Source organism: Acinonyx jubatus, chromosome A3 (assembly GCF_027475565.1).
Source record: "Acinonyx jubatus isolate Ajub_Pintada_27869175 chromosome A3, VMU_Ajub_asm_v1.0, whole genome shotgun sequence".
In the NCBI taxonomy this organism is placed as follows: Eukaryota; Metazoa; Chordata; class Mammalia; order Carnivora; family Felidae; genus Acinonyx; species Acinonyx jubatus.
In genome coordinates this window covers 99827138-99853298 of record NC_069388.1, presented here as the reverse complement: position 1 = coordinate 99853298, position 26161 = coordinate 99827138, and the positions used below count along the sequence as shown (strand labels likewise).

Genomic DNA, 26161 nt, shown 5'->3' with positions numbered 1-26161 from the left:
AAAAAGAAAGAAATGTTGCCATCATACAGTATGTTGTGAATTACTCATATATCCTCAGAGTCTAAAACTTTCTACGTTTGTATTTGCATCTGGATTAATTGCTTTGAACTTCCCTACTAGAAGAGTTTTCCAGTAATTGCTGAAAATTATTATTCAGTGAGAAACATTGTAACTTATATATAACTTTCCGCCCCTATTTTTGTTTGGGTCACATTTGAGTGCTTCGGGCTTGATTCTTCTTTGAAAAGCATTTTGTGGCACATAAAGAAATACCTGGAATTAATCTAATTTTATTAGATCAAAATGACCCTTTTTGAAAAAAATCCTTGGTGCTTTATTCTAAACATAATTGATACTGTTTTCATTGACTCAGGAATGTACAGAGGTCAGCTGTATCTGCAGTCATCAGTCAGAATTTCAGAAAAGTTTCCTACAAGTCCCAAGGCCTTGGAATCTGTCAATAATGAATATGCAATTGTTCCTTTGCCAACAATCAAATGGAAGCCCTTAATTCGTAAGTGAATTAGGAACTTTTGTAATATTAGTGAGGTGTTCAGAGGCCTAATCATGACTGTCTTTGTCCTGGTATTGAATAGCACAGAGATTACAACTCATAGGTACTCTTTATTTTCTGACAAACTAGGAAGGCATTTGAGATGTCAGTGAATTTTAATTATCTTTTACATGATTTCATTGAAATAACAGCTGCTTCTAGAGAAATCAGTTGTTACCAAGATATTTCTCCAGACAACAGAGAAATATTCTTAACCGTTCACTGACTGTGACTGAGTATCACTTAGCTTTTAACATATTTACGCTAAGAATATTTATGAAAAATTGCTTCTCGGCCTTTTGGCTAAGATCAAGTGAAGAATACTTATGAGACATTATCTGGTTATTACAGCATATTCTATGAGACACTTAAATGAGTTGAATGCAGATATTAGACCACCTACTTCCTTCAGTTATCTTTCTGTAGCTTGTGTAGTTTTTTTATCACATACATCACGTTCCTATTTTAATTACTTGTTTAAATGACTCAGCTTCTCTACAAGGCTGTGCTTTTCGGGGGGAAAGACCTTTGAGCCATTTGTGTGACTTAACATATTTGAACATTTTGTGACTTAACATATTTGTGGCTGAATATCTGTGTTTGGAATGAATGAGGTTCACGCAATTTCCCTGAAGCCTTAACATGTAAGATTTTACCATTTTCTTTTAGATTCCCCGTCCAGAACTCCTGTCTTGGTAGGGTCTGATGAATTCGACAAATGTCTTAGCAACGATAAGTTTTCTCATGAAGAGTACAGCAACGGTGCGCTTTCAATCTTGCAATACCCATATGGTGAGTGTGAGGAAGCTTGCATTGAAAACGCTGAGGTGTTTCTTTGCATTTATTTATTCCTTTGAAATGAATGGTTGCAATTCAAATGAAAGGTAGTCATTGGAAGGTAGAAAATAAAATATCTTGGGAGGCATAGTGTGAATGGTGGCCAAGGGTACGGGTTCCGTAGTTAGATTGTTAGGGTTCAAATCCCAGTTTTGCCCCTGACACCAGGTTGGGCACACCCAGCTTATCTGCATCTTCGTTCCTTCATCTGTAAAGCGAGGATAGTAATCCTAGTATTTATCTACTGGGCTGTTATGAGGCCTAAATGAGATAGATAATACACATACAGTCTTAGCTAGCATGGTGTCCTGCAAATAGTATTCAATAAGCATTCATTCTGGTGATTAGCTCTCATTTAGTTAAAAGCCTATTTAATATAAACTACATAATATCAGCCTGGATAATGAAGAAAACAGATGTTTCCCATAATACTGTGTGAAATGCTATAAAATGAGGGGATGTTAATTTTGTCCTTCGACAGGGGAAATTAGCGCAAAAGTAAGAGGAGGTAAAATTTGACATGAAATACATTCCTGGGTATTTAAAGTTAGGATGTATTTAGATATGAAAGTATTCCCAACAGTTACATGTTAAGAAAAACTCTCAAATCTGCATTAGGCCAAAGCATAGATTCCTCATCAGTCACCCTAGATGCTGGAACTGGGAAGTTATTGTAGAATTTAAATTGACAAAAACAGAAGGCTCTGACCTAGAAACATCAGTCTTTATCTGATGCTGATCAGAACACAAGGTAAGAGAGAATTGTGTAGTCTGTCCACGTGGTACAAAATAGAAGCCAAAAAGACAGGTTGCTTCCCAGGACAACCTCATTCTGACAGCGTGAAATGAACCAATGAGCGCGTTGGAGATGTTTTCTTTTCAGTTTGCGAAGAATGACTGATGGTATTTCATTGATGTCTAAATGGAAGTAAAGTTTAAAATCCTTGGAGGAAGACTGAGTACTGTCTAACTCTCCCGAATTTAAAGAATTGAATTATTTAATGAGGTAATGAATGGGGTGGCCCTTAAGCTTTCTTTCTAGTCTTATTATTCAGTACAAAGAAGATCTGTGATGCTTATGGAATAAAGGCAAATAGGTTTGTATAAGAAAAAAGAAAAAGTAGGGTAATGAGGCTATTGAAATGTGTTAAAGAAGAGATGAAACTTCTTAATGAAAGGAATTGGTAATAGAAGTGACAGGAAAATAGAGAATTTTTTAACAATTAAAGGTGGCTCTATATTGGTTTATCTTTTAAAAAAAAAACTTTTTAACATTTGTTTTTGAAGATAATGGTTATTACCTACCATACTACAAGAGGGAGAGGAGCAAACGGAGCACACAGATCACAGTCCGATTTCTCGATAACCCAAATTACAACAAGAACATTCGCAAAAAGGATCCCGTTCTCCTCTTACACTGGTGGAAAGAAATAGTCGGAACTATTCTATTTTGTATTATAGCAACAACTTTTATCGTGCGTAGGCTTTTCCATCCTCATCCTCACAGAGTAAGACCTTTTTTAGAATTCTAATGTATCTCAAAGTGTGGGGTAAATAATGTGTGGGGGTGGGGAAGAGGGTACTACATTTACTTAGGTTTACCATGAAATCATTATTGCCCATCCCTTCCTGTCCACTGACCTACGACCCCTTCGCTCCTCAACCCATTGCAATCTGTCTTGCACCCCTACCATTTCACTTCCCACTGACCAAGGAAATGCTGTATTTTGTGTTCTCACAATACGCTTATTTTTGTCCATATTGTTTACTTTTTTAACGTTACTTTATAGTTTAAGATAGTCAGCTAACTTGAGTTCAGTTTTGACAGTGATTTTTCTCCCCACCTTACCAGCAAAGGAAGGAATCGGAAACTCAGTGTCAGACTGAAAGTAAATATGATTCTGTAAGTGGAGACGCCAAGGACAGTAGCTGGAATGACATAAAAAATTCTGGATATATATCGCGGTAAGTCTTACCATAAAGTATATGTGTGTGTGGTGCAGCTTCTGGTGGCAACTGTTGGAATCAAAGGAGAAATGACCTCTAAACTAAGATCCTGTTTAACTTTTTTTTAGTGTATTTATTTTGAGAGAGAGAGAAAATGAGAACAAGCGAGGGAGGGGCAGAGAGAGAGGGGAACAGACGATCTGAAGCAGGCTCTGCATTGACAGCACAGAGCCTGATGCGGGGCTCAGACTCACAAACGGTGAGATCATGACCTGAGCCGAAGTCAGACACTTAACCCACTGAGCCACCCAGGTGCCCCTAACTTTTTTTTTTAATGCACAAATGTCCAGGTAAGTAAAACATAGATTTAACCCTCAAGTAACTTAAACTTATTCAAAGTGGTATGTACCCTAAGAAAGATAAAAATAGAGTGTTATAGAAGTTCAGAATTTCAGCCGCCAAATTAAGTTCTTACCAGAACTTAATTTAGCTATTGAGGATCTACCACGTACTGGGCTCGTCATTAATAGTACCAAATTGTTATTGTGTTATTAGAGTATGGTATAAATCTCTATATGTTACTTAATCCTCAATTATTTATTTCATCCTTATTCTGTTTAGAATAAGAAATAGAAAAATGGGGGGAATACACCAGTAGGTCATTTTTAAAAATAGAAGAGGGAGGTGAGTCACCTAAAAAGTAGGCAATTCAAATAATTTGAAAGTAAAATAAAAGAGAGAATCTGTTAGCATCTATTAGGTATATAGTTTTTTATGATTTGTGGTACAGGGAATGGTACTGTGGTTCATTTTTCAATTACATGGTTTATTTCTGTGTTTTCCCTTTGTTTTGATATCATACTTAACACTTGGTAATATGGAAACAAGGAAGAGATACAGAACCTCACTGTTCAATACCTAGGGTAATGATTTGATGACAGAAAGATTGAAAATTACAGCTAGAACATGTGATACTTTATCTGTGGACCTAATTGATCTACGGTGCATTCATACTGTATTATGACAAATGGAGAATTGACTGTAATCAATTTGTTTTAGCTACAAGTTGCCCAAAGGAGAATTTACTAGGTGACTAAGAAATGGCAAAGGCTTTAGTACCCTTCTAATAAAGAGGCTAACCAATATGTCAGTGGACAGCAACACCAGCAGGTAGAGAGAGGGAGCGAACTAGGGACCCAACAGCTCTTCATCGGGTAGAGTCCACTACTGAAGCCATTCATTGTTCATTCAACATTTACTCTAAACAACCGAGCACAGGAAAGTATTCCAGGCTTTGGGAAAAACAAAAGGACTAGTCCCATCCTGAAGGGGCTTAAAATCTATGAGAGAAGATAATACGGGGCAAAACGGAAACATACAAGAAAAAAGCCGTGAACTATAAATGACTCAGTCTGGTTGTGATGATTCTGTAAGTGGAGAAGAGGTTGTCCTAAACGACCATTTTCATTGGCCAAATGTCATATGGTCACATTTTCATTGAACCTTAGATTGTGAGTAAGGAAGAATTACGTAAACACAGGGAGGAATGGGGATTAGTGAATAAGCATATATATCTGTAAGGCTGTTGTGAAGAGAATTAGAATAATGTACTCTGAAATTGAATTAGACTTTATTTTCCTTTAATTTTATTCAATATGGAGAGTACAGCTGATTGTTTTTCAAATACATAAGCTCTATAATAATACCTAATGTTTATTGAATGCCTACTATATTGTAGGCATTATAAAGAACCTGAGCTCTGGGTCCAGTCATGAGTTCAAGACCCAACTTTGTGATTTATCAGTTGGGACCTTAGGCATGATGATATTTACCTTTATAGAGTCTATAATCTTAAATAAGATGTCTCTCATTTCAGATGATATATTTATTTTCATATGGATGTTTTCTTTAATATAGGGCAAAATTCAATTGGCCCTTCAGAAGTAGGGTATGGATTTCATGGGCTTTGTAGCTGGGGAGATGGATTTGTACCAAAGTGCCTTGACTAGCTATTTTTAGGGATACCGAGTACTGTTCTTCATTCTCTGTGAAGGTAATTGGCCCATGGAGGATTTGGATCAATTGCCTCTCCTCCTTAACTCCGTGCTCTAGCCAGCTGAGCCAGCTGCTAAATTAATAGGAGTGTGCAAATCATAAAGTAATAAACTTAGCCTTATGGGAGACACTAAAGATAATCTAATCTAATTCAACTACTCCCCATCTGCCTGGAGAACAACTTCATAGCAGGCATGCACGCATTCATTTATTTTTTCGTATATTGTTCGATAGATATTTGTTAGATCTTCTGTTTGCCAGGCAAGCTCAGCCTCTGGAAATACAAAGAGAAACAAGAATGCTTTTCTGCATTCAAGGCCGCCACAGTTCAGCGGCAGTGGGGAGAGTGAGCTGAGTACGAATAACTGCAAAATACCGGGATTACGTTTAAGTAGTTCAGAGTACTGTGTGAACAGTGCTATGAGAACATTAAGACAGGGGTGTAGGAAGGCCCTACGGCAATGGCGAGATGAGCAGAATGAAGGAAAAACAAGAGTTTCATTAAGTACAAAGAAGTAGGCCATCTCAGCAGAGCAAATAGCAGAAGCAGAAGTGCCGAAGTTGTGAGACCTCGTGCAGGCTGGCTGGAACACAGCACAGAGCGGTGAGGTCGGGCGCGGAAGGGAGACCAGACTACAGTGTGCAGCCCGGCCTTTTAAGTCACAGATGCTGAGTTAGCCGGTGATGAGCACACTGACTCAGGAGGCATCCCAGCCAATTGCAGACATCTTTGGTTCCTAGAAAGATTTCTGGCAAAAAAACCCCCAAAAAACAAAAAAACCACTTAAATATAATAGGATTGATTACATTTTTGCCATAAAAATGCACTGACATAGGATTAAACTGTGTTTTTCTCATCGAGTGCAGAATGCCACAGGAGGCAGAAGTTTAGAGAATTAAGGATGGAATATTTTGGTAGGTGATGAAAAGTATCAGACAGGTTAGATCAGTAGTGTGGTTGCTATAAAAACAAGTGATTAACAGGTGATTCCCAACTAAACAGGAGCTTTTTTATTTTTTATACATTTTCTTGGAAAAAATTAGAATGGGTTTGCTTCATTTATATAAACAGAAGAACAAAGAATGCTAGTAGTAGAATTTAAACTACACTCTGAGGGCACCTGGCTGAGTCAGTTGGTGGAGCACGTGACTCTTGATCTTAGGGTCATGAGTTCAAGCCCCACGTTGGGGTTAGCATTTATTTATTTATTTAGTTATTATTTATTTTAATAAATAATTAAAAAAAAAACAAACCCTACACTTTCTATTAAAATAAGTTCTATAAGACTTACAGAGTTTAGACGTTTTTTATACATCATAAAATAAGATCGAACTATTACCTTATTAAAATTTCTTTTTTTTTTTTTAAAGATATCTAACAGATTTTGAGCCAGTTCAGTGCCTGGGACGCGGTGGGTTTGGAGTTGTCTTTGAAGCCAGAAATAAAGTTGATGACTGCAATTATGCTATCAAGAGAATCCGTCTCCCCAACAGGTAAGGGAGGGGCACTGATAATGAACCTGGAGCTAGGACCATATTACTCATCCCACAGGCAATACATCCTTCTTCCTATACTCCATAGATCCTATAGGAAACATAGTTTCTGACCTTCTGAATCTTAGCTTCTGAGGGCTACCAGGTAACCAGCTGTCTAAAAGGGGTGATCTAGGGGCGCCTGGGTGGCTGGCTCAGTCAGTTGAGCATCCAACTTCAGCTCAGGTCATGATCTCACAGTTCGTGAGTTCGAGCCCCTCATCGGGCTCTGTGCTGACAGCTCAGAGCCTGGAGCCTGCTTCCGATTCTGTGTCTCCCTCTCTCTCTGCCCCTCCCCTGCTCATGCTCTGTCTCTCTCTGTCTCAAAAAAAATAAATAAAACATTAAAATAAAAAAATTTAAAAAAGATTAATAAAAGGGGTGATCTATTTATTTTTTTAATGTTTATTCATTTATTTTGAGAGAGAGAGAGAGCATGAGCAAGAGAGAGGGAGAGAAAGAGAAAGGATCCCAAGCAGGCTTCACACCTTCAGCACAGAGACCAGTGTGGGTCTCGATCCCCCAAACTGTGAGATAATGACCTGAACCTAAACCAAGAGTTGGACATTCAATCAGCTGAGCCACCCAGACGCCCTGGGGTGATCTATTGAGATTGCTTTGTCTCTACTTAGAAAAGCTGCCCTTGTTTTCGATTCTTAACCACTCAGGGCTTTCCCACAGTGAATTATGATGACTGTAGACTTTACTACATAGCACCATTTAGAAATAATCTATTTATTGTGGGAAACAGAGAAAGTTATTAAAACTCATCTGTGTCTTTTCTCCCCAGAAATATTATTACCATTTTAATATTTTAATATTATTAATATTTTAAATATTATTAATATTTATATTATATTAATTATAAATATAATAAATAAATAAATTATAAATAAATAAAAATAAATTATAATTAAATATAATTATAATTATATTAATAATATTTTAAATATTATTACCATTTTAGGGTGTTTCCTTTTGATTTTTTTGTCTGATCATAAATTTACTTTCTTAGTAGCATAGTTACCAGTACAGTACAGTTTTATCTGTTGCTTCCTTCATTTACTTCTTGGTGTTTTACATGTTATTAAGAGTATTTTATTAAAATGCTAAAATACACTACAAGTATCTTATGGCTGGATGATAGTTCAACTGATACACGTGAAATATTTTAACTGTTCCTTTTTTTGTTTTTTTTTTAAACATTTGTGTTTCAAATTTGTTGTAGTTAAAAACAGCTTTGCAGTGTTCATCTTTATTTATTTATTTGTCTTTTTAAATGTTTATTTTTTTAATGTTTATTTATTTTTGAGAGAAAGAGAGAAAGAGACAGAGTGTGAGTGGGGGAGGGACAGAGAGAGAGGGAGACACAGAATCCGAAGCAGGCTCCAGGCTCTGAGCTGTCAGCACAGAGCCCGACATAGGGCTTGAACTCACGAACTGCGAGATCATGACCTGAGCCGAAGCCGGACGCTTAACCGACTGAGCCACCCAGGCGCCCCTTGTTCATCCTTAATATAAATGTTTTACCACATCTGCTTCCTTAGGATAGATTCCTGGAAGTAGGATTTCTGACTCAGAACAGTGTCATGCTTAAGATGATTGCCTTTGAGTAATGCCTTCTTTTCCATCTATTTTAGCATGCTCCTATTGGTTCTTGATTAAATGTGCACTGATTGCTCAGTGTCCTTGTAACTGGTAGTTAAACATTCTGTCCAACAGATAGGGACACAGGACTGGGATGGATTTGTGTACTATGTGACTAATTCTTCTCTTTGATATATAATTTTTGAGTAGTTTGCATATTCATATGTGTAAGTTACCACGTAGGATATGAAATTAAGCAAAACTTCTGTCCCCAAGAACCAATAACTCTTCGAAGCTTTTGTGTACATACAAAATAATTTTGTGTATATACAGATAATTACAATATAAGGAAGACTGTTACCTGGTGGCCTAGATTAGTAAATAGCTTCCCATGACAAAAGTGCAGATGTAGCTGAAATCAAGGAAGGCCAGCTTTATGGAGGTGGTGACATCTGGGCTGGGTGTTCAAGAGTAGCCTGTCTCTCAGTAGACGGATGTGTGAGGGAGGGATGTCTCACTACACAGATGGCCCGAGAAGGGCTCTAGGGAAAGCACTTGGAGGTGGCACAGAGAACAGTGAGCATTCTGGTGTGGGTGGAGTAAAGGGTAAGGATGGGGGAGTGTGGAGGAGATGTAAGATGTGGGTTTCAGGACCTTACATGCCAAGCAAGGGGGTTAGACTTGGTTTCGTAGACAGTTGGGTCTTTGAGTAGAGAGGTGACGCGATCAAAGTGGAGGTGGCTCTGGAGGTGGTACGTATAAGTGGCTGACATGAGGAAAGGGTCAGAGATAAATGTTTGTTAGGTTTTAGGTTTGGGTGTTTTGGGGTTTTTTTTTTGTAAGTTTAGTCCTAAGATGTGGAACATTTGTGCGCAGTAGTGGGGACGGGTGAGAAACGAGTGAGTGTAATGAATTGAAAAGGAAGAGCTGATAGGACTTGGTAACTGAAGGTGGGGACCTAGAAGTTGAAGAATTCAAAAATATAGCAGGATTCTCAGATTGGGAGAGTAGGACAACAACAGCCAAGCACAGAGGGCAGAGTGGGAGTGGCCATCCATCTCCTGGGGAGGGAGGAGGACGTCACTTGCATTCATTATGTTGTTTCAGGTGATAGTGGGATCCCTAGATATGTGAGATTAGATCCATCAGAAAAGCCGTCACAGCAGAAAATCGAATCCAGATGCTTTTCTTTTTAAAAAATTTTTTTACACTTTTATTTATTTATTTTGAGAGAGACAGAGACAGCGTGAGCTGGGGAGGGGGAGAGAGAGAGGGAGAGGGAGAATCCCAAGCAGGAGAATCCCGTGCGCTGTCAGCACAGAGCCTGATGTGGAGCTTGAACTCCCAAACCTTGAGATCATGACCTGAGCCAAGAGTCAGACACTTAACCAACTGAGCCATCCAGGCGACCCAGCAGACGCTTTTCTAATACACTTCATTGCCTGTGACATTCAGTATGTGAGACTTGCCTCAAACAAACATGCTAATACAGGTTTTTTGCATCATAATATGTGCTGTGCCAATTATGTATGTACCAGTGTGTTTGTTCTCCATCCTCCTCAGCTGCCATTCTGAGCTCCCTTTTCTGAATACTTAACACCTATTCCTCTTTTTATTGATTTAACAAACATTAAACATTAATCTTTAACGGTCTGTAGTCATTCATTTTTAGTCATCCAAGAGACAATAGATATGTCTGTAGCATTTATTTTTAGAAGAAAAAAAACCTAAAAACATGTATTTTTTAAATTGTTTTTAATGTTTATTTATTTTTGAGAGACAAAGACAGGGCATGAGCAGGGATAGGGGCAGAAAGAGAGGGAGACACAGAATCTGAAGCTGGGTCCAGCCTCCAAGCTCTGAGCTGTCAGCGCAGAGCCCGATGTGGGGCTCGAACTCACGAACTGTGAGATCATGACCTGAGATGAAGTCCGACACTTAACCGACTGAGCCACCCAGGTGCCCATAAAATACGTGTATTTTTTAAAATATAAAACCTACCACGTGGATTTTTAGAATTGTGCCACTAGGCTAACTCATTTCTTTCTTTCTTTCCTTTTCTTTTTCTTTTTCTTCTTTTTTTAAGAGAAAGAGTGCATGAATGGGGTAGAGGGGCAGAGAGAGAGACACAGAGAGAGAGAGAATCTTAAGCAGCCTCCATGCTGAGCATGGAGCTCAATCCCATGACCCTGGGATTGTGACCTGAGCCGAAATAAAAACTCAGAGTTTTAACTGACGAGCTACACAGGAGCCCCTAACTCCTCTGTTTCTAATTTTACATTCGAGAGAGATTTTTATTTTCTTATTTTTTACTATTCGATACGATTACTTTTTCAGATAAGAGCAACCTTCAGTGTTGTCTTTTTTCTGTATTTCAGGGAATTGGCTCGGGAAAAGGTAATGCGAGAAGTTAAAGCCTTAGCCAAGCTTGACCATCCAGGAATTGTGAGATATTTCAATGCTTGGTTGGAGGCACCGCCAGAGAAGTGGCAAGAAAAAATGGATGAAATCTGGCTGAAAGATGAAAGGTAACTTGGTTAGACATAGACTTAAAAACTAGTACTTCCTTTTAGGCTAGTTTTTCCTTCTGTGAATAAAATATCATTTCTGTAACTAGAGATGTGTCTTGTTTGTTTGTTTTAGGAAAAACTGCTGTTCTCTGTCATGTTTTAGAACATTCTCTAGCCACTTGTTAATTGAAAAGTTTATTTTTTAGAACCTGAATTTTTGAAATTCTTTGTAGATAGGGCTCTACAAATTGTAAATCACTGAGGGATTTACGCTGGCTTTTCTCATCAAGAGAGATTGTCTGCTTTTGTCTCCAGTTTTTTAAAATTTTAGGTGTTTAGTTTCTCAGTAGTTAACAAGTCACAACTCTTTTTCGAAGTAGGTTATACGTATTTGCAGCTAAAAATACTTAAACTTACTGCAGATAATTCCTATATCTTGGGAAAGAAGGCTCTTGTAAAAAGGATTAAATGAGAACGAAGAAGAGGCAGGCCGCAGACAGACTGTTTACCAAATAGCTGGGATTAAATCCCAGCCTACGTGTGCCAAACACAGCCCCAGATCCACATGAAGCCATTTGTTCAGGTGGCACTTGTTATAGACGCAGTCAGTAGCCAAACCATGGAAGGACCCAGTGAGGTGATCCTCAGCTCAAGGCCCTGGGAGCTGCTGGCCCAGTGTGGACGAGGGATTCAGAATCACGGCCGCCGAGGAATCCTGTCTTTGGTGGGCCCTCAGTGCCTTGTGTTTTGCATAAAGGCCTTGGCTGCTCTGGCACAACAGATAATGGCTTCGAGTATAAAACGAAGCTTTCCAATTTAAATTTCTTAGAAGAAATGGATGGAATATGACTGTTCTTTGTCACATATAGCATGTTTTTATTTAATCTGTGTGTTGTTTGTCATTTGGTAACTGGCTTTCTTACAGACGAAGCTTTTAGAATAAAGAGTATAGTTCACATAATTTAATCAGCACATACTCCCTCTCTTTCCTTTGTATCTCTCCCACTTGTAGCACAGACTGGCCACTCAGCTCTCCTAGTCCAGTGGATGGACCATCCGTTAAAATATGCAGAATGGACCCTTTCTCTACAAAGGAACATATTGAGATCATAGCTCCTTCTTCACAAAGGAGGTCTTTTTCAGTAGGGATTTCCTGTGGCCAGACAAGTTCATCTGAGAGCCAGTTCTCTCCACTGGAATTATCAGGAACAAACCACGGAGATACCAGTGAATCAGTGGATGCAGCCTACAACCTCCAGGACAGTTGCCTTACAGAGTGTGATATGGAAGACGGTACCATGGACGGCAATGAGGAGGGGCACTCCTTTGAACTTTGTCCTTCTGAAGCTTCTCTTTATGGAAGGTCAAGGGAGCGAACATCCTCTTCTATAGTGTTTGAAGATTCTGGCTGCGATAATGCATCCAGGAAAGAAGAGCACAAAACTGACCGCCTGCATATTGGCAACCATTGTGCTAATAAACTGACTCCTTTCAAGCATTCCAGTAGCAAATCTTCTTCTGAACCTACCTTCTCTATTTCTCCTCCAAGACCGACCACTTTGAGTTTAGATCTCACTAAAAACACTGCAGAAAAGCTCCAGCCCAGTTCACCGAAGGTATATCTTTACATTCAGATGCAGCTGTGCAGAAAGGAAAACCTCAAAGACTGGATGAACAGTCGGTGCACCATAGAGGAGAGAGAGAGGAGCATGTGTCTGCACATCTTCCTGCAGATCGCAGAGGCCGTAGAGTTTCTGCACAGTAAAGGGCTCATGCACAGGGACCTCAAGGTCTGTATTCGGGGAACACCGCCCAGGGGTTTCAGTCTGACATTCTGTGATTGAGAGCAGTTCTTTCGATATTTGTCGGTCTCTAACTGAAGTGCCCTCGGGCAAAGGAGAGTAAAGGCATCAGAGAAGGGAGCAGAGGTCAGGGGAAATAGCCTGAAGGAACCTCTGCAAAAAGAAGTCTTGTGTTTTGAAAACTTCTGGCAGAGCATACCCTGTCCTCTATAATGTGCTTATGTTCATTTTACAGTAAGAAGTATTCCCGGTCCTCCTGATGAAAAGGACCAATCCACCCTGAGCAGATATACCCTGTTTTTCCTATGGCTTTGGGTAACCCTGACATAAGTTCCAGAGGGCCCCAGAGTAGCCTGGTGAAAGGACCCACGAAGGAAGGGCAGACATAGGTTCCGCATTAGCCATTTGGGGAAGGGTGTGAGAAGCTGGATGGGGAAAGAAAGGAAATAGCCACATGATTGTTTCTAGCTCTAAAAACTTTGATTCTATTTTTGGTATATACGGTATTGAATATTGTGGCAATATGATATGCTAAATTATATAAGATTCTTGCTAAAATACTCAATATTTCTTCAATGTGTGTCTCTGAAATAAGTATATGGAACTTTTACCTGGCTAATTTCGGCCGTATTCCATACGCTCATAGCGATCATCAGCACATGTGTAGGGAATATATAAATACTCTCCTGATGACGAAGTAGCTAAAATTATTGATTGCAGGCATTTTCAGTTTTGTTGCACGTGACCACACACTTTTGTTTCAGGCACCAAAGTAGCTACTTGGACAAGTTATTTTCTTCTCAAATCACCAGTAGTTTTTTTAATCCTTGAATATGTTTTAAGAGTTTGGAATAACAGGGATAAGAATTAGGAATAGTTCCTCTTTTCCAAAGTAATCCTTATTGACGTATATATAATCACTGTGCTTCAGTGATTTTTAGGGTGGGCCCAAACTGATGAGCAGGAGTTATTTTGCACTGTAAGAAAAGTTCAGAGATGATTTCTTTTGGTTGAAAGGGAGAAGACAACTTCCAGGAAGCCAGATCCCCTTAACCAAAGGGTGCTGGCTATTTGAATACGGTAAACGTTTATCATCTGGTTAGAAACACATTCTTCTTGTACTTAGCACTTACTATACACACAAGATTCCAAGTTGAAAGGCAATGTAATTATGTTTTCACTGATGATGTATCCTTCTGCCGATTTTATAATGTTAATGAGATATTAGTGAATATTTGTTTAATGCCACAGTGTTGTCTAAAGGTTTTTTCTGCATTTGTCTGTCCACCAAAAAAATTCCAATTTCCCCTTAGTTTTTCTAGAAATCAAAAAGTCTCTTCCTTTGTAAAGACCTATTGTTTTTAAAGACTTGCAGTGTGCCAGAAAAATTACTCCCACAATTTTTATTCCCAGTGTAAAAAGGTCTGCATTCTGTTCGTTCTGACCCAAGGCTCTGAGCCATGTTAAACCTTGCGGCCCTTCCACTCCCCAGCTTCTGTTCCTTGCCCAGTTTTTGTCATTGGCGCTCCCCATCCGCCAGTTCTCCAGGCTTCTAGTCTCTTCTCTCTAGCTGGGGCTTCACACTGGGCTTTTCGCAGTTCCTCAGGTATACTGTGTCCTCATAGAACCTGGTATTTCTCCTTTAAATTCTCATCACACTTGTATTATTTATCCTTTGGTTTCCATGTCTGTTTTGTTCACTTGTTAGTTCCTTAGTACAATGTCTGGCACATTCTGTATGCGCATACCATTTTATTTTTAATATTCTTTTGTTTATGGGAAAAAAGCATTTGTACCGATTTAACCAAAAAGGAAATGTATTGGCCATATAACTGAGCTATCCAAGATTCAGGTAAAGCTTGACCTAGGATCAAGAGATGTATAGCCAGAACCTGGCCCTACCCCATCGCCATTTCGTGTTTCCATTTTCAGGCATGGTCTCCCTTCACGGTCTCAGGATAGGTATCAGCAGTTCTCAGGGCTTCATGTTGTAAGTCTTTGAGGGTCGTTGGATAGGGCATGGGAACAAAAGTATCTCTTTCCCCCAATATTCATCAGAAATCCTGGGTTTCTTTCTAATTGATAAGTCAAGGACACATATCCACCCCTAACCCAGTCTCCTAGCCAGGGGATGGAACCATGCTGACTGGCTTATATAACCTCTGGGGTAGTAGCCTCAGGACAACTTCCACACGAACCACGGGGGTTGCTGCACACTTGGGAAGAAGGGAGTTCCCCAAGGCAAGTCAGGATATTTCTGGTGGAAGCACAGGGGGAGATGCTGGAAGACCAAAAAAAAAAAAAAAAAAAAAAGTCCGTTACAGTGTTTAGTAAATAACAACTGGCCCCAGAAAAGAAGCAGGGAGGGAGAAAGATGAAACCTAAGGCAGCACAGTCTATTGTTGTCTCTCACATGGAGTCATTTGGGGGAGAGCAGGATGCCATTACTGTAGACTTTGGGTTTTGTGCAATAACTTACTGCTTCAGAGTCGAAACTGTAGAATCGTATTTTGCAGTTTAGGAGTAAAATGTTATTTAGCAGTATTGGAGGCCCAGTGACATTCAATGTCATGAGCTAAATGACTTCCTTTCTCTTTATTTCAAGGGCTACGACAGTGTTTATGTTAGCCAGGGTTAGCATAGGTGCTGAAGGAACGATGAGGTATTTCACGTGGGCAGTTGGAGGAACCCACAAGAAATCTGGTTGGATATATCCCACAAATAGTTGTATGTGAGGGTTTAGAACTCAGGACAGTGGTCTGGGAGTATATGGGAGCTTAGGGTATTAGAAGAGGCAGCACAAGGTAGTAGTGAAGAGCTCTTATTCTCCTTGGTAGCCTACTTCCCCCTCTCAGACACAAACCCAAAGGTCAGTCTGTTTTATTCATTCATCAAATAGAAGTGATGAGCTACCATAGGGCAATGATTGTCCTGAATGCTGGCCATGTGGCAGTGAACCAGAAGTCTTTTTCTTAGGGAAACTTGAACTTGAATTTCCTGGGTTTGAATCCCTGATCTACCACTTGCTAGATGGGTAACCTTGGGCAATTTGCTTAATTGTTCTGGGCCTCAGTTTTCATATCTGTAAAATGGGGGTCTAAAAGGACTAATACGGTTGTAAGTATTACATGAGTTAATAGTGGTAGACTGCTTTATTTTTTTGTAATTTTTGTTTATTTTTGAGAGAGAGAAAGCATGAGCCGGGTGGGTGGGCAGAGAGAGGGGGGACAGAGGACCCAAAGCAGGCTCTGGACAGCAGAGAGCACTGCGCTGAGAGCAGAGAGCCCAGTGCGGGGCTCAAACTCACAAACTGTGAGATCATGACCTGAGCTGAAGTCGGACGCTTAACTGACTGAGCCACCCAGGCGCCCCAGTAGTGGTGAACTGCTTTAGAACTGGTGCATTACCAGTGTTATGTATGCCTTTGCTGTTATTGTTACTGTTAACTATCATGGCTTAAGTCATAAACATAAAACGCCTGCCAAGGAGAGTCCAGAATACTGAGATTGAGGACTGGGTCCTGGAGAATGTGAATCTCTAAGAGTTTAAATAGATGTTCAATCAATACTAGCTCCCTTTGTCACCCCTCCCTTTTCCTTACTCAACATTGGATGATTGCTTTTATTTTTATATTAGTCCATTTTAAAGAGAAACATGTTTGAGACTATCTAGTTTCTTGTATATATCTTCTACAGTCATTTAAATAATTCTCTTCACTTCTCTTCTTCTCCATATACACCCACCATGCCTTTGTCTGTCTTATTTTTTCCAGCCTTCCAACATATTCTTTACAATGGATGATGTGGTCAAGGTCGGAGACTTTGGACTAGTGACTGCAATGGACCAGGATGAGGAAGAGCAGATGGTTCTGACCCCAATGCCAGCGTGTGCCAGACACACAGGACAAGTAGGGACCAAACTGTATATGAGCCCAGAGCAGGCAAGTTTTTTGTTTTCTTTCCGAATTGAAAATGGATTTTCAGTTAGAATGGCCACAAACTAGATGAGCCCCAGGAATCTCCATCCACATTCTCCTTAAAATACCCAACACAATAAAATCTGAAAATCATGGAAACTGGTAGTAGTATTCACAGACAGCACAGCCAGGGTGCCATTTCTACAACCTGAGTTGGGGATGAATTAAGAAAAATACAGCGCATAAAACACACTCACCCCTGCACCAAAACCTGACAGTAAACGGAAATTTAGAAAAAGACTTGGAATGCCCCTCTCCCAAACATAACTCCAGTTCGTCTTGTGTAAACTATGTAGAAACTGGTCTCAGAGCCAGCCAGAGCCAGAGTACTGTACTGGGCTGCTCATTCCAGTAATTCACAAGCAACTTCTAGAATGTACCAGGGCAGGAACTAGTGGTAGATGGGCTAGGATGTGTTGCCTTGTGGTATGCTTAGTCTCCCAAGGACACGCACTGAGAACGGACAGGGCCTAGAAGAGTAGTGGGAGCAGGGCATCCGGAGAGCATCAGAGAAGCATGCACAACCACCACCAGGCTAACCATACTCACAGGCTTACAGATGCTTCTGCGACAGCCAATCTAGGACTTTGTGGTCTCGATACCTGTTTATACTTGTAAACGTGATTGAGAACCCAAGAGTTTTTCTTATGGGATCTTACCTATCAATATTTGCCAAGTTAGAGGTTAATATTGAGAAATTCATAAAAATCTTACTAGCTAAAAATAGCAATATTGAACCCATCGCATCTCAAAGACATTTCTATGAGAAATAAGTATTTTCCAAAACAAAAACAAGTTAGCAAGAAGAGTGGCATTTGTGTACATTTTTTGCGAATCTTATCGGACATAAAACAGCTAGATTCTCAATCTGCTTTTGCATTTAATCTGTTGCACTGTGTTATTTTGGCTGAAGGAAATGAAAATCTGACCTCACGGATACATAGTTGGAAAGGGAGGAGTATTTAATAGCATTTTCAGGTAATTGTGAGGGTCTGTCTTTGGTAGTGCATCAAAACTTAGTAAGTAATAGTTTCTTAAAAGTCATTTGCCCTGTGGAGTCTAAAACCGTGTCACTAAACATTTGTATTCTGTTACTGTAACATCCTTGGTCCTTTTTGTACTTTGAAAGGATCTTTTGCTGTTGCATGATTTTGTCACATTGTGTGTTGGTAACTTGAAAACTGTCGGTTCCCTAAGTTATGCAACTTTTCCAAAAGTTGTCACAAGTCATTATCTAGTATTTTAAAAAATCACTTGGATTAATATCTCTACCAGTCTCACTAGAAAAGGCTTTAGATATTAGGAAGCCCCCATGGTGAATATGAATTTGCCCAAACTCTGATTTCATGTCAAAGCTCAGTTTTTTTCATTAGCCACAAATACTGTCAGTTTTCCTTGAAGTGCCAATCTCACTTTGTTCACCTGTAAGAAAATGTCTCGGGCGTCTGGGTGGCCCAGCCGGTTAAGCATCAGACTTCAGCTCACGTCACGATCTCACCATTTGTGAGTTCGAGCCCCGTGTCAGGCTCTGTTGCTGAGAGCTCAGAGCCTGGAGCCTGCTTTGGATTCTGTGTCTCCTTCTCTCTCTGCTCCTCCCCCACTCTCACTGTGTCTCTCTCTCTCTCTCTCAAAAATAAACATTTTCTTTTTTTTAATTAAAAAAAAAAGAAAGAAAATGCCTGTCAGGTAACCAAGTTGGAATAACCATAGTTTGTCTACCAGTTGTTGCTTCAAGTCAAAATGGTGACAAAATGGGAAAAGCAACCAGTTTATGAGGCTGACACGCTGCCTGCTGTGCTAAGGAGGCAGGTGAAAAGCAACCAGTTTATATTATAACTCCAACAACTGCACAGTCGCTTTCTCTTGAGACAACCACTAGGCCTGGGTGTGGAGCAGAAATGCTTTATGAATATTTCCCATTTTGTCATGCAGACCATTATAAAGATAGGTACCTAAGGGTCGAGATGTAATACAATTAAGGATTTTTACTGCTTCAGCAAAGACATTCTAAGGGAAACTGCCTTTTTTGTTGTTGTTTAACTGTATGTGGCACCGAAGAATATCATTACCACTGGTACAGCTCGGTGTGGCTGCCTCGATTCACGCTAAGCTTCCCACAGTGCAGATGTCAACATAGAGAGGAGACAAATCATGCCTTAGTAGGAGTATGGAAATAGTCCTGACCTTGCAGGCCTCCTGAAAGGATGTTGGGATCCTCAGGGGTCTGTAGGCCAGACTTTGAGAATCTGTGGATTAGATGATCTTTGGAAGGTTATATCAGAGACCAGTCATAGGAATTGCCTTTGAGAAGGAAGAATATTTAACTGTTGTACAATATCCCATTCCACCCCTGCCCCCAGACACCCTTTGAAAGAGATGACTCTCCCTCCACTCCTTGTCAGGATCTATCCCATTGTACTATTTATGCTTCTCACAGCATTTCTAACTCTCTGAAATTTTTTCCTCCCCTCTAAAATACGAGCTATCAGAAGAGAGACCTAATTTTTCTCTTGTTTTACTTTATCCCGAACACCTACAACCGTGATAGGATGAGTGAGTGTGAATTGCAGTGGAAACATAGACACTAGATGGACTCAGCTAACCCCACACTGCTGTGCTGTGACTGGATTGTGGCTTGCGGCTGATGCGTGTGCTCACGTGCGCACGTGTGGGTGTGTGTTTGTTGGAGGAAAGGGCTGCCATCTAAGAAAGGAAGAGATCAATCATAAATGATATCATATTTGTTGTTGTTGAAGATACTAGAAATCAAGGATAGCCGGAGAAATTTTGCCATTGACACTGCAGTGAAAATATGGTAGTTAAAAATAGTCTTAATTCTCTTAACAATTACCTTGTTGTTATTCTATATTATACACTCTTCAATATAGACACTGTCACTTTATAAAATGTCCCTTTATTTTTTTTTTAACATGTTCATTTACTTATTGTGAGAGAGAGTGAGAGAGAGAGAGAGCAGGGGAGGGGCAGAGAGAGGGAGCAGGAAAGAGAATCCCAAGCCAGGCTCCACACTGTCAGTACAGAGCCCCGTGTGGGGCTCAAACTCACAAACTGCAAGATCATCACCTGAGCCAAACAAGAGTCAGACGCTTAACCCACAGAACCACCCAGGTGCTCCTAAAATGTCCCTTTATATATATATATATATATATATATATAAACAAAAAACAAAAAAAACCAGTTAACTGTCTGACTTCGGCTCAGGTCATGATCTCACAGTTTGTGGGTTTTAGCCCCGCGTCGGGCTCTGTGCTGACAGCTCAGAGCCTGGAACCTGCTTCGGATTCTGTGTCTCCCTCTCTCTGCCCCTCCCCTGATCATGCTCTGTCTCAGAAAATAAATGTTACCAAAAAAATTTAAAAACAAAAAATGTCCCTTTAAAAGTCTCTCAGAATACTTTGTATGAATTGTCTTAACCAAGTTTCAGAAGCTGTGTTAAATTGTTTTAAAATATATTTTATCAAAGCTCTCAATTTTTTTTACCCTTCTAGGAGAAAATAAGTGAGCAGAGACCAGCTACTTTTTTCTTGGTTGTAATTACCAAGAAATACGGTCCAAGTTCTAATATTGCACAGTGATAAACTCTCAAAGGGTATATTTATATTATATTCTATATTTATATTATATTCTACCCCTCTTGAGATTTTACACTTAATTCCTTAATTTTTAGATATTTTGTAGAGATCACTTTGTATGATCACTTTTTGTAGAGATCATGAAGCTACATTGTTTTTTAAATGTACGTAATCGTACTTTTCCCCCTCCTTATATATCGATCTATTCTGTATGTAGGAAATCTAGGAATGTATAAAGAAAAATTTTAAATCACTTACTAAAAAATCTCTAAAACATTAACAGTGGTTCTTATTTCTTTTTTCTGTATATGTATACACCCTTTACAACACGTATTTATACATACTTTATTTTGGAAAAGAAACTTGAGATTCTAGTCCATAAGATTTTGGATAAAATATTAAAATTAAGCATTTCCCACATTATTAAATGTTTTTAGAAAATAGCTTTGGGTATATAGTATTCTCTCTGTGAAGCAATTTATTCAATGTTCGTTTTGGGCATTTTAGTTACTTACTTACAAGTTTTGCTATTAGGGGTATTACTTAAATAACTATCCCTGCGTACAAATCTCCCCATCCCACCTACCTTTGGGTGGATGAAATAAAATAGGACTATTAAATGGAAGTCAGTGTTTACTGCCAAGTTGCTTTTCATGAAGGTATGTTATTTTCCAAATAGTGTGTGAGGGTGTCCTTTTCACTGTAGCCCTATAAGCTCTGTTTTTGAAGAGTTTGGGGAGTTTGGAATACTTTCCAACCCCCAAAGATAAGAGGGAAGGGAAGAGGGAAAGGTAATGTCACCAATGTTGGCATTGACACTCTCCCGAGCTGATACTCTTTACACACAGAGGCAGGCTGGCTGGTAGAAGGAGCCTGGGAGGCTGGTGTCAGCTGCCACTTAGGAGGTGGGAGAGGGCTTCGAGTCCCCCATTAAGAAATGCCACCATGGGGGCACCTGGGTGGCTCAGTCGGTTAAGCGTCCGACTTCAGCCAGGTCACGATCTCGTGGTCCGTGAGTTCGAGCCCCGCGTCAGGCTCTGGGCTGATGGCTCGGAGCCTGGAGCCTGCTTCCGATTCTGTGTCTCCCTCTCTCTCTGACCCTCCCCTGTTCACGGTCTGTCTCTCTCTGTCTCAAAAATAAGTAAAAAACGTTAAAAAATAAAAATAGAAAAAAGAAATGCCACCATGGAGTGCTTTCAGAGTAACGCCCTTCTCTAATGTTTGCCAAATGTGAAGTTCTCTGCCTAGAGTAATTTTCACACTTAAAAGGGTTCTTCTAAGTCCGGGGAGGCCACTTTTAATTTGAATGAGGCTTTGTTTTATAGAGCAGTTGGGCTGTAATTCGTCTGTTCATTTTAACAAATAAGTTTTTATTGAGGGCCTTCTCTATACTTAGCCCAGTGCCTGATGGTGAGAACACAAAAGCGGCAGTTTCCTTCCCTCCAGGACTTTATAATCTAGTTGTGAACAATAAGAAATATACGCATGTAAAGTACAACTAAGAATGCAAAGCAGTCCACAATTAAGTACCATAATGAGGGCTAACCACAGTTGATTAGTGGTTTGGAGTAATGAAGATTTTCTCATAAAAATGGGTGAGGTCTAAGATGATTAGAAATGAGAGATCTGCTTTAGATAGTGTTGGCTTTGAAAATCTTCACCTCGAGGGTAGTTGAGCAGCTTTTACTGGCTCCCACAAACTTTTTTAGCACTGCAAGGCTCCAGGTTTCTTCGGGGCCTATTTTACTGATGCATATCTCAGAGCAGTACCTGGGCTTTCCTTCTGTAATGCTGAGTAGTTTAATTACTCTTGCTGTGGTGAGTTGAAGAAAAGAGGCTGGGAGTGATTATTAACTCTTTGCTGACGTTTTTACCCATACGATTACGTTTAAACCAAGAAGTGACTAGGTCAACTTTGGGATTCACTAAGGCTATATTAATTTTGTACGACCTCTGTTAATTTTTTTCTCATATTTCTTCTTTATATGGGATTGCAGATTCATGGAAGCAACTACTCTCATAAAGTGGACATCTTTTCTTTAGGCCTCATTCTGTTTGAACTGCTGTACCCATTCAGCACTCAGATGGAGAGAGTCAGGGTAAGTTCCCCCTACTCAGAAAAGATGCAAAAAGAAAATACTCAAGTTTACAAAAGAAAGGATTTTAAAAGGAGAGTAACTTATTCTGGATACCATCAGACTAGTTGACTGTAAGTGAAAAGGTCACATGAGCTTTACAGGGATGATTTGTAGACTGTTTACTTCCATTTAAAGCTCAGTTTTCAAAAATTATTTGATTATTCCTTGTTGCTTAAATTCATCATTAACAATATCCTACACTCAGTCAATTTGTAATAAGTGCAAAGCTAGGACCACGAGTAATGGGGGCGGAGAGGGAGTGACGGTGGTCTTTGGTCAGAAAAGAGTTTTTCTGAGGGCAAGTGGCCACACACTCATACAGTTAAAAACTGGCAAATTAAGCATAATTAATGTTTTTTTTCTCTGAAAATAAGCCATGACCATGGCTTTTAAGGAAGACTACTGAAACTCTTTAAAATTTTTTTAAGCTTTAGATTGAGAGCAGGCAAGCACGAGTGGGGGAGGGGCAGTGAGAGAGGGAGAGAGAGAGAGAGAGAGAGAGAAAGAGGGAGAGAAAATCCCAAGCAGTCTCCACGCTCAGCGCGAAGCCCTACGAGGGGCTCCATCCCACGACCCTGGGATCATGACCTGACCTGAAATCAAGAGTCAGATGCTTAACGAGCTGAGCCACCAGGTGCCCCAACTACTGAAAGTCTTTTAAAAGGAGGCCATTGTCACATTTTCCCCCATTGTTCATAAGTGGTCACCCTCAACTTTTCTAACTGCTATCCCCAGTACTTACCTCCATATTTCTAAAGTTTGTTCTTATCACCATTTCTGTATCAGTTTTAGATCTTATTTATTGACTCCTGTCCATGGTAGAAGAGGATACAGTTCTCACATAGTATCAAAGGGCTCATATTTTCTAACCAAAAGGACCTACCAAGTACTCTGTATAATAAATGGGAAAAAAAGAAGAAAATTAAAAAACCGGGATGACTAAATTTCAGAACACTCTAAAAACTTCTAGAAAGATATGAAACAGGTCCAACATATGTAAAGAATCAGAATCATACGGCATCAAAATTTATGTTGTTACAAGTATATCAAAGAACTCTGTCAAGAAAGTGAAAATCCCCTACAGAATGGGCGAAAATGTTTGTGAACCATAGATCTGATAAGGTCTAGTGTTCAGAATATACAAAGAACTATTACAATTCAAGAACAAAAAGACAACTCAATTAAAAAATGAGCAAAGGACTTGAATAGACATTTCGCCAAAGAAGGGATACAAATAATACAAATTAATACAAATCAAATGCAACAAAAAAATACAAATCAAAATCACAATGAGATACTACTTCACACCATCTATGACAACTGTAATAAACAAAACAAAACAAAACAAAATAACAAATGTTAGAAAGGATATAGAGAAATGGGAAGTCCCATACCTTGGCTGGTAGGAATGAAAAATGGTACAGCCACTGGGGAAAGCAGTTTGTCAGTTACTCAGAAAATTAAGCATAGAGTTACACGTGACTCAACAGTCCCACACCTGGGTATTTCCCCAAAAGCAATGAAAACATAGGTCCACATACAGACTTGTATGCAAGTGTTCACAGTAGCATCTTCATAGTAGCCAAAAAGTAGAGACAACCCAAATGTGAGTCAGCTGATGAAAAACAAAATGATGTGGTGTGCCTGTGCTATGGAATGTTATTCAGCCACGAAAGGAAATGAAACACTGACAAATGCTACAACACCGATGACCCTCGAAAGTGTTACACTGAGTGCAAAGCCAGACACAAAAGGCCACCTGTTGTAGGATTCCACTGATGTGAAATATCTAGAATATGTAAATCTATAGAGACAAAGCATATCCGTAGTTGTCAGGACCTGGGGGTAGATGGGGATGGAGAGGGGCTGTTTAACGGGCTGCTTTTTGGGGTGATGAAAACGTTCTCCAATTAGATAGTGGTGATAGTTGTACAACATTGTGGACAGAATAAAAACCACTGAAGGCACTTTTAAGCGGTTAAAACTGCATTTTATTTCGATAAAAAATATTTTTAAAATGTAGTTATGTAAAAAAAAATTTGAGTTAAATGAAGCCAGAATTTATCTTGACCGTGAAAAATTGTTCTATGGGCTACACCAAATAACATACTCTTTGTTTTCTTTCTGATACATTTTCCCCCCAGAATGGCCTTTTCTCAATTGCTTCGTTTTCTGTGAACCTTTATTGTCATTTTTAACGTGTTCAAAATCTGTCACATGTCTATCACACAGTATTTTCTCAGTGCTCAGCATAGCTTATCTGTCTGGTTTTGGGGGTTTTGTTTTGTTTTGTTTGCCTTTTCTTGGAGTCTTTCTTCTCAAAGCTTTTGTCCTCCCATCTGAACTGAATACCCCCTGGACTTTCTATAAGGTGTCACCCAGGGCACACTTGCCCTTCCCTGCCTGGGTCCCTGTCTCCCAGACTCCACGTTTCCCCTCTTCCTTGCACTACTCTGCAGCCAATTCCTCAAAAAGAATGTATGAGAGAGAAGTTTTAGAGTCTCCACGTTTCTAAAAAATACTTTTCCCGTCTTTAAATGTAATTGATGAATCGGCCAGCTTCTAATCCTGCATTGGAAATAATTTTCCTCAGAACCTTGAGGGCATTGACTCCGCCTTACAGTTTCCAGTGCTGCAGAGCTGGTGCCTCTGTGATACCTGATTCTTTTATGTGGAATCTTTGGAACCATTTTGTTTTCCTTTCTGGAAGCTCTTACGAAATTCAGTCCTTTCATTGATCTCTTTTCCCCTCACTTAATGTACTTAACACCGGTAGGTCCTTGCAGTTAGAAGATGTGACCCCTTCAGTTCTAGTAAATTTCTTGTGCTAGTTCTTTAGAAATTCTTCTCCACTTTTCTGTTTTTCTGTAACTCCTGACTTAATCCTATAATTGGCTAATTTTTTCCCTCCTATTTCCCATTTGTTTGTATGGTTCTTTTGTAAGAGTTCCTTAACTCGTTATTCCAATTTCCTAAGTTTTTATTTTGACAATCCAATTTTTAATGTCCAAGATTGTTCCTTTTTAGAACATTCCATTCTTTTTACGTGGATTCACTATCTTCTCTTAAATCTGAGAATCTTATTTTAAAAGTTTTGTTCTCTATTATGTCTTTCCCTGGAACATAAAGAGAGTGATAACATGTATGAAAATTTCCCAATGAACTTTGAAAAGCTTCGTTTTATACTCAGGATTCAGCACAATTAACTTTGTTTGTTTGTTTTGTTTTGTTTTGTTTTCACTCAAAAAAAAAAAAAAAAAGAAAAAGAAAAACAGGGATACCTGGCTGGCTCAGTCAGCAGAGCGTGAAACTCTTGATCTCAAAAGTCATGAGGTTGAGCTCCACGTTGGGGATAGAGATAACTAAAAAAAGAGAGAGAGAGAGGAAGAAAGAATGTACTCTTTCATATCAAATACAAAGAGGCTAGATACAAATAGAAAAAGTTACCCACGTAAGGTCACAAATAATTTATTCATGAATGATTGAGGGTTTTTTTTACACAGATTAATGTGTTTTCAGTTAAAATCGAGGTGTCAGTATAATATGTACAATTCAAGCATAATTGTATCTGAATTATTTTCTAGATTTTGATGATTTGATGGCATGTAAGATCTGTGCTCTGGAAGCACT

The 26161-nt window shown here is 39.4% G+C and overlaps 1 protein-coding gene across 2 annotated transcripts in view; it reads left to right on the top strand.

Annotated features, from left to right (window-relative positions):
- EIF2AK3 (eukaryotic translation initiation factor 2 alpha kinase 3) overlaps positions 1-26161 on the top strand; it is a 67730-nt gene that overhangs the window by 37101 nt on the left and 4468 nt on the right. For both annotated transcript variants that reach the window (XM_053200888.1, XM_015075790.3), the window contains exons 7-15: positions 374-514; positions 1223-1345; positions 2678-2898; positions 3243-3355; positions 6764-6886; positions 10891-11040; positions 12035-12812; positions 16597-16764; positions 22391-22492. In XM_053200888.1, coding sequence (XP_053056863.1) covers positions 374-514; positions 1223-1345; positions 2678-2898; positions 3243-3355; positions 6764-6886; positions 10891-11040; positions 12035-12812; positions 16597-16764; positions 22391-22492 — 1919 coding nt within the window. The remainder of the gene's footprint in view (positions 1-373; positions 515-1222; positions 1346-2677; positions 2899-3242; positions 3356-6763; positions 6887-10890; positions 11041-12034; positions 12813-16596; positions 16765-22390; positions 22493-26161) is intronic.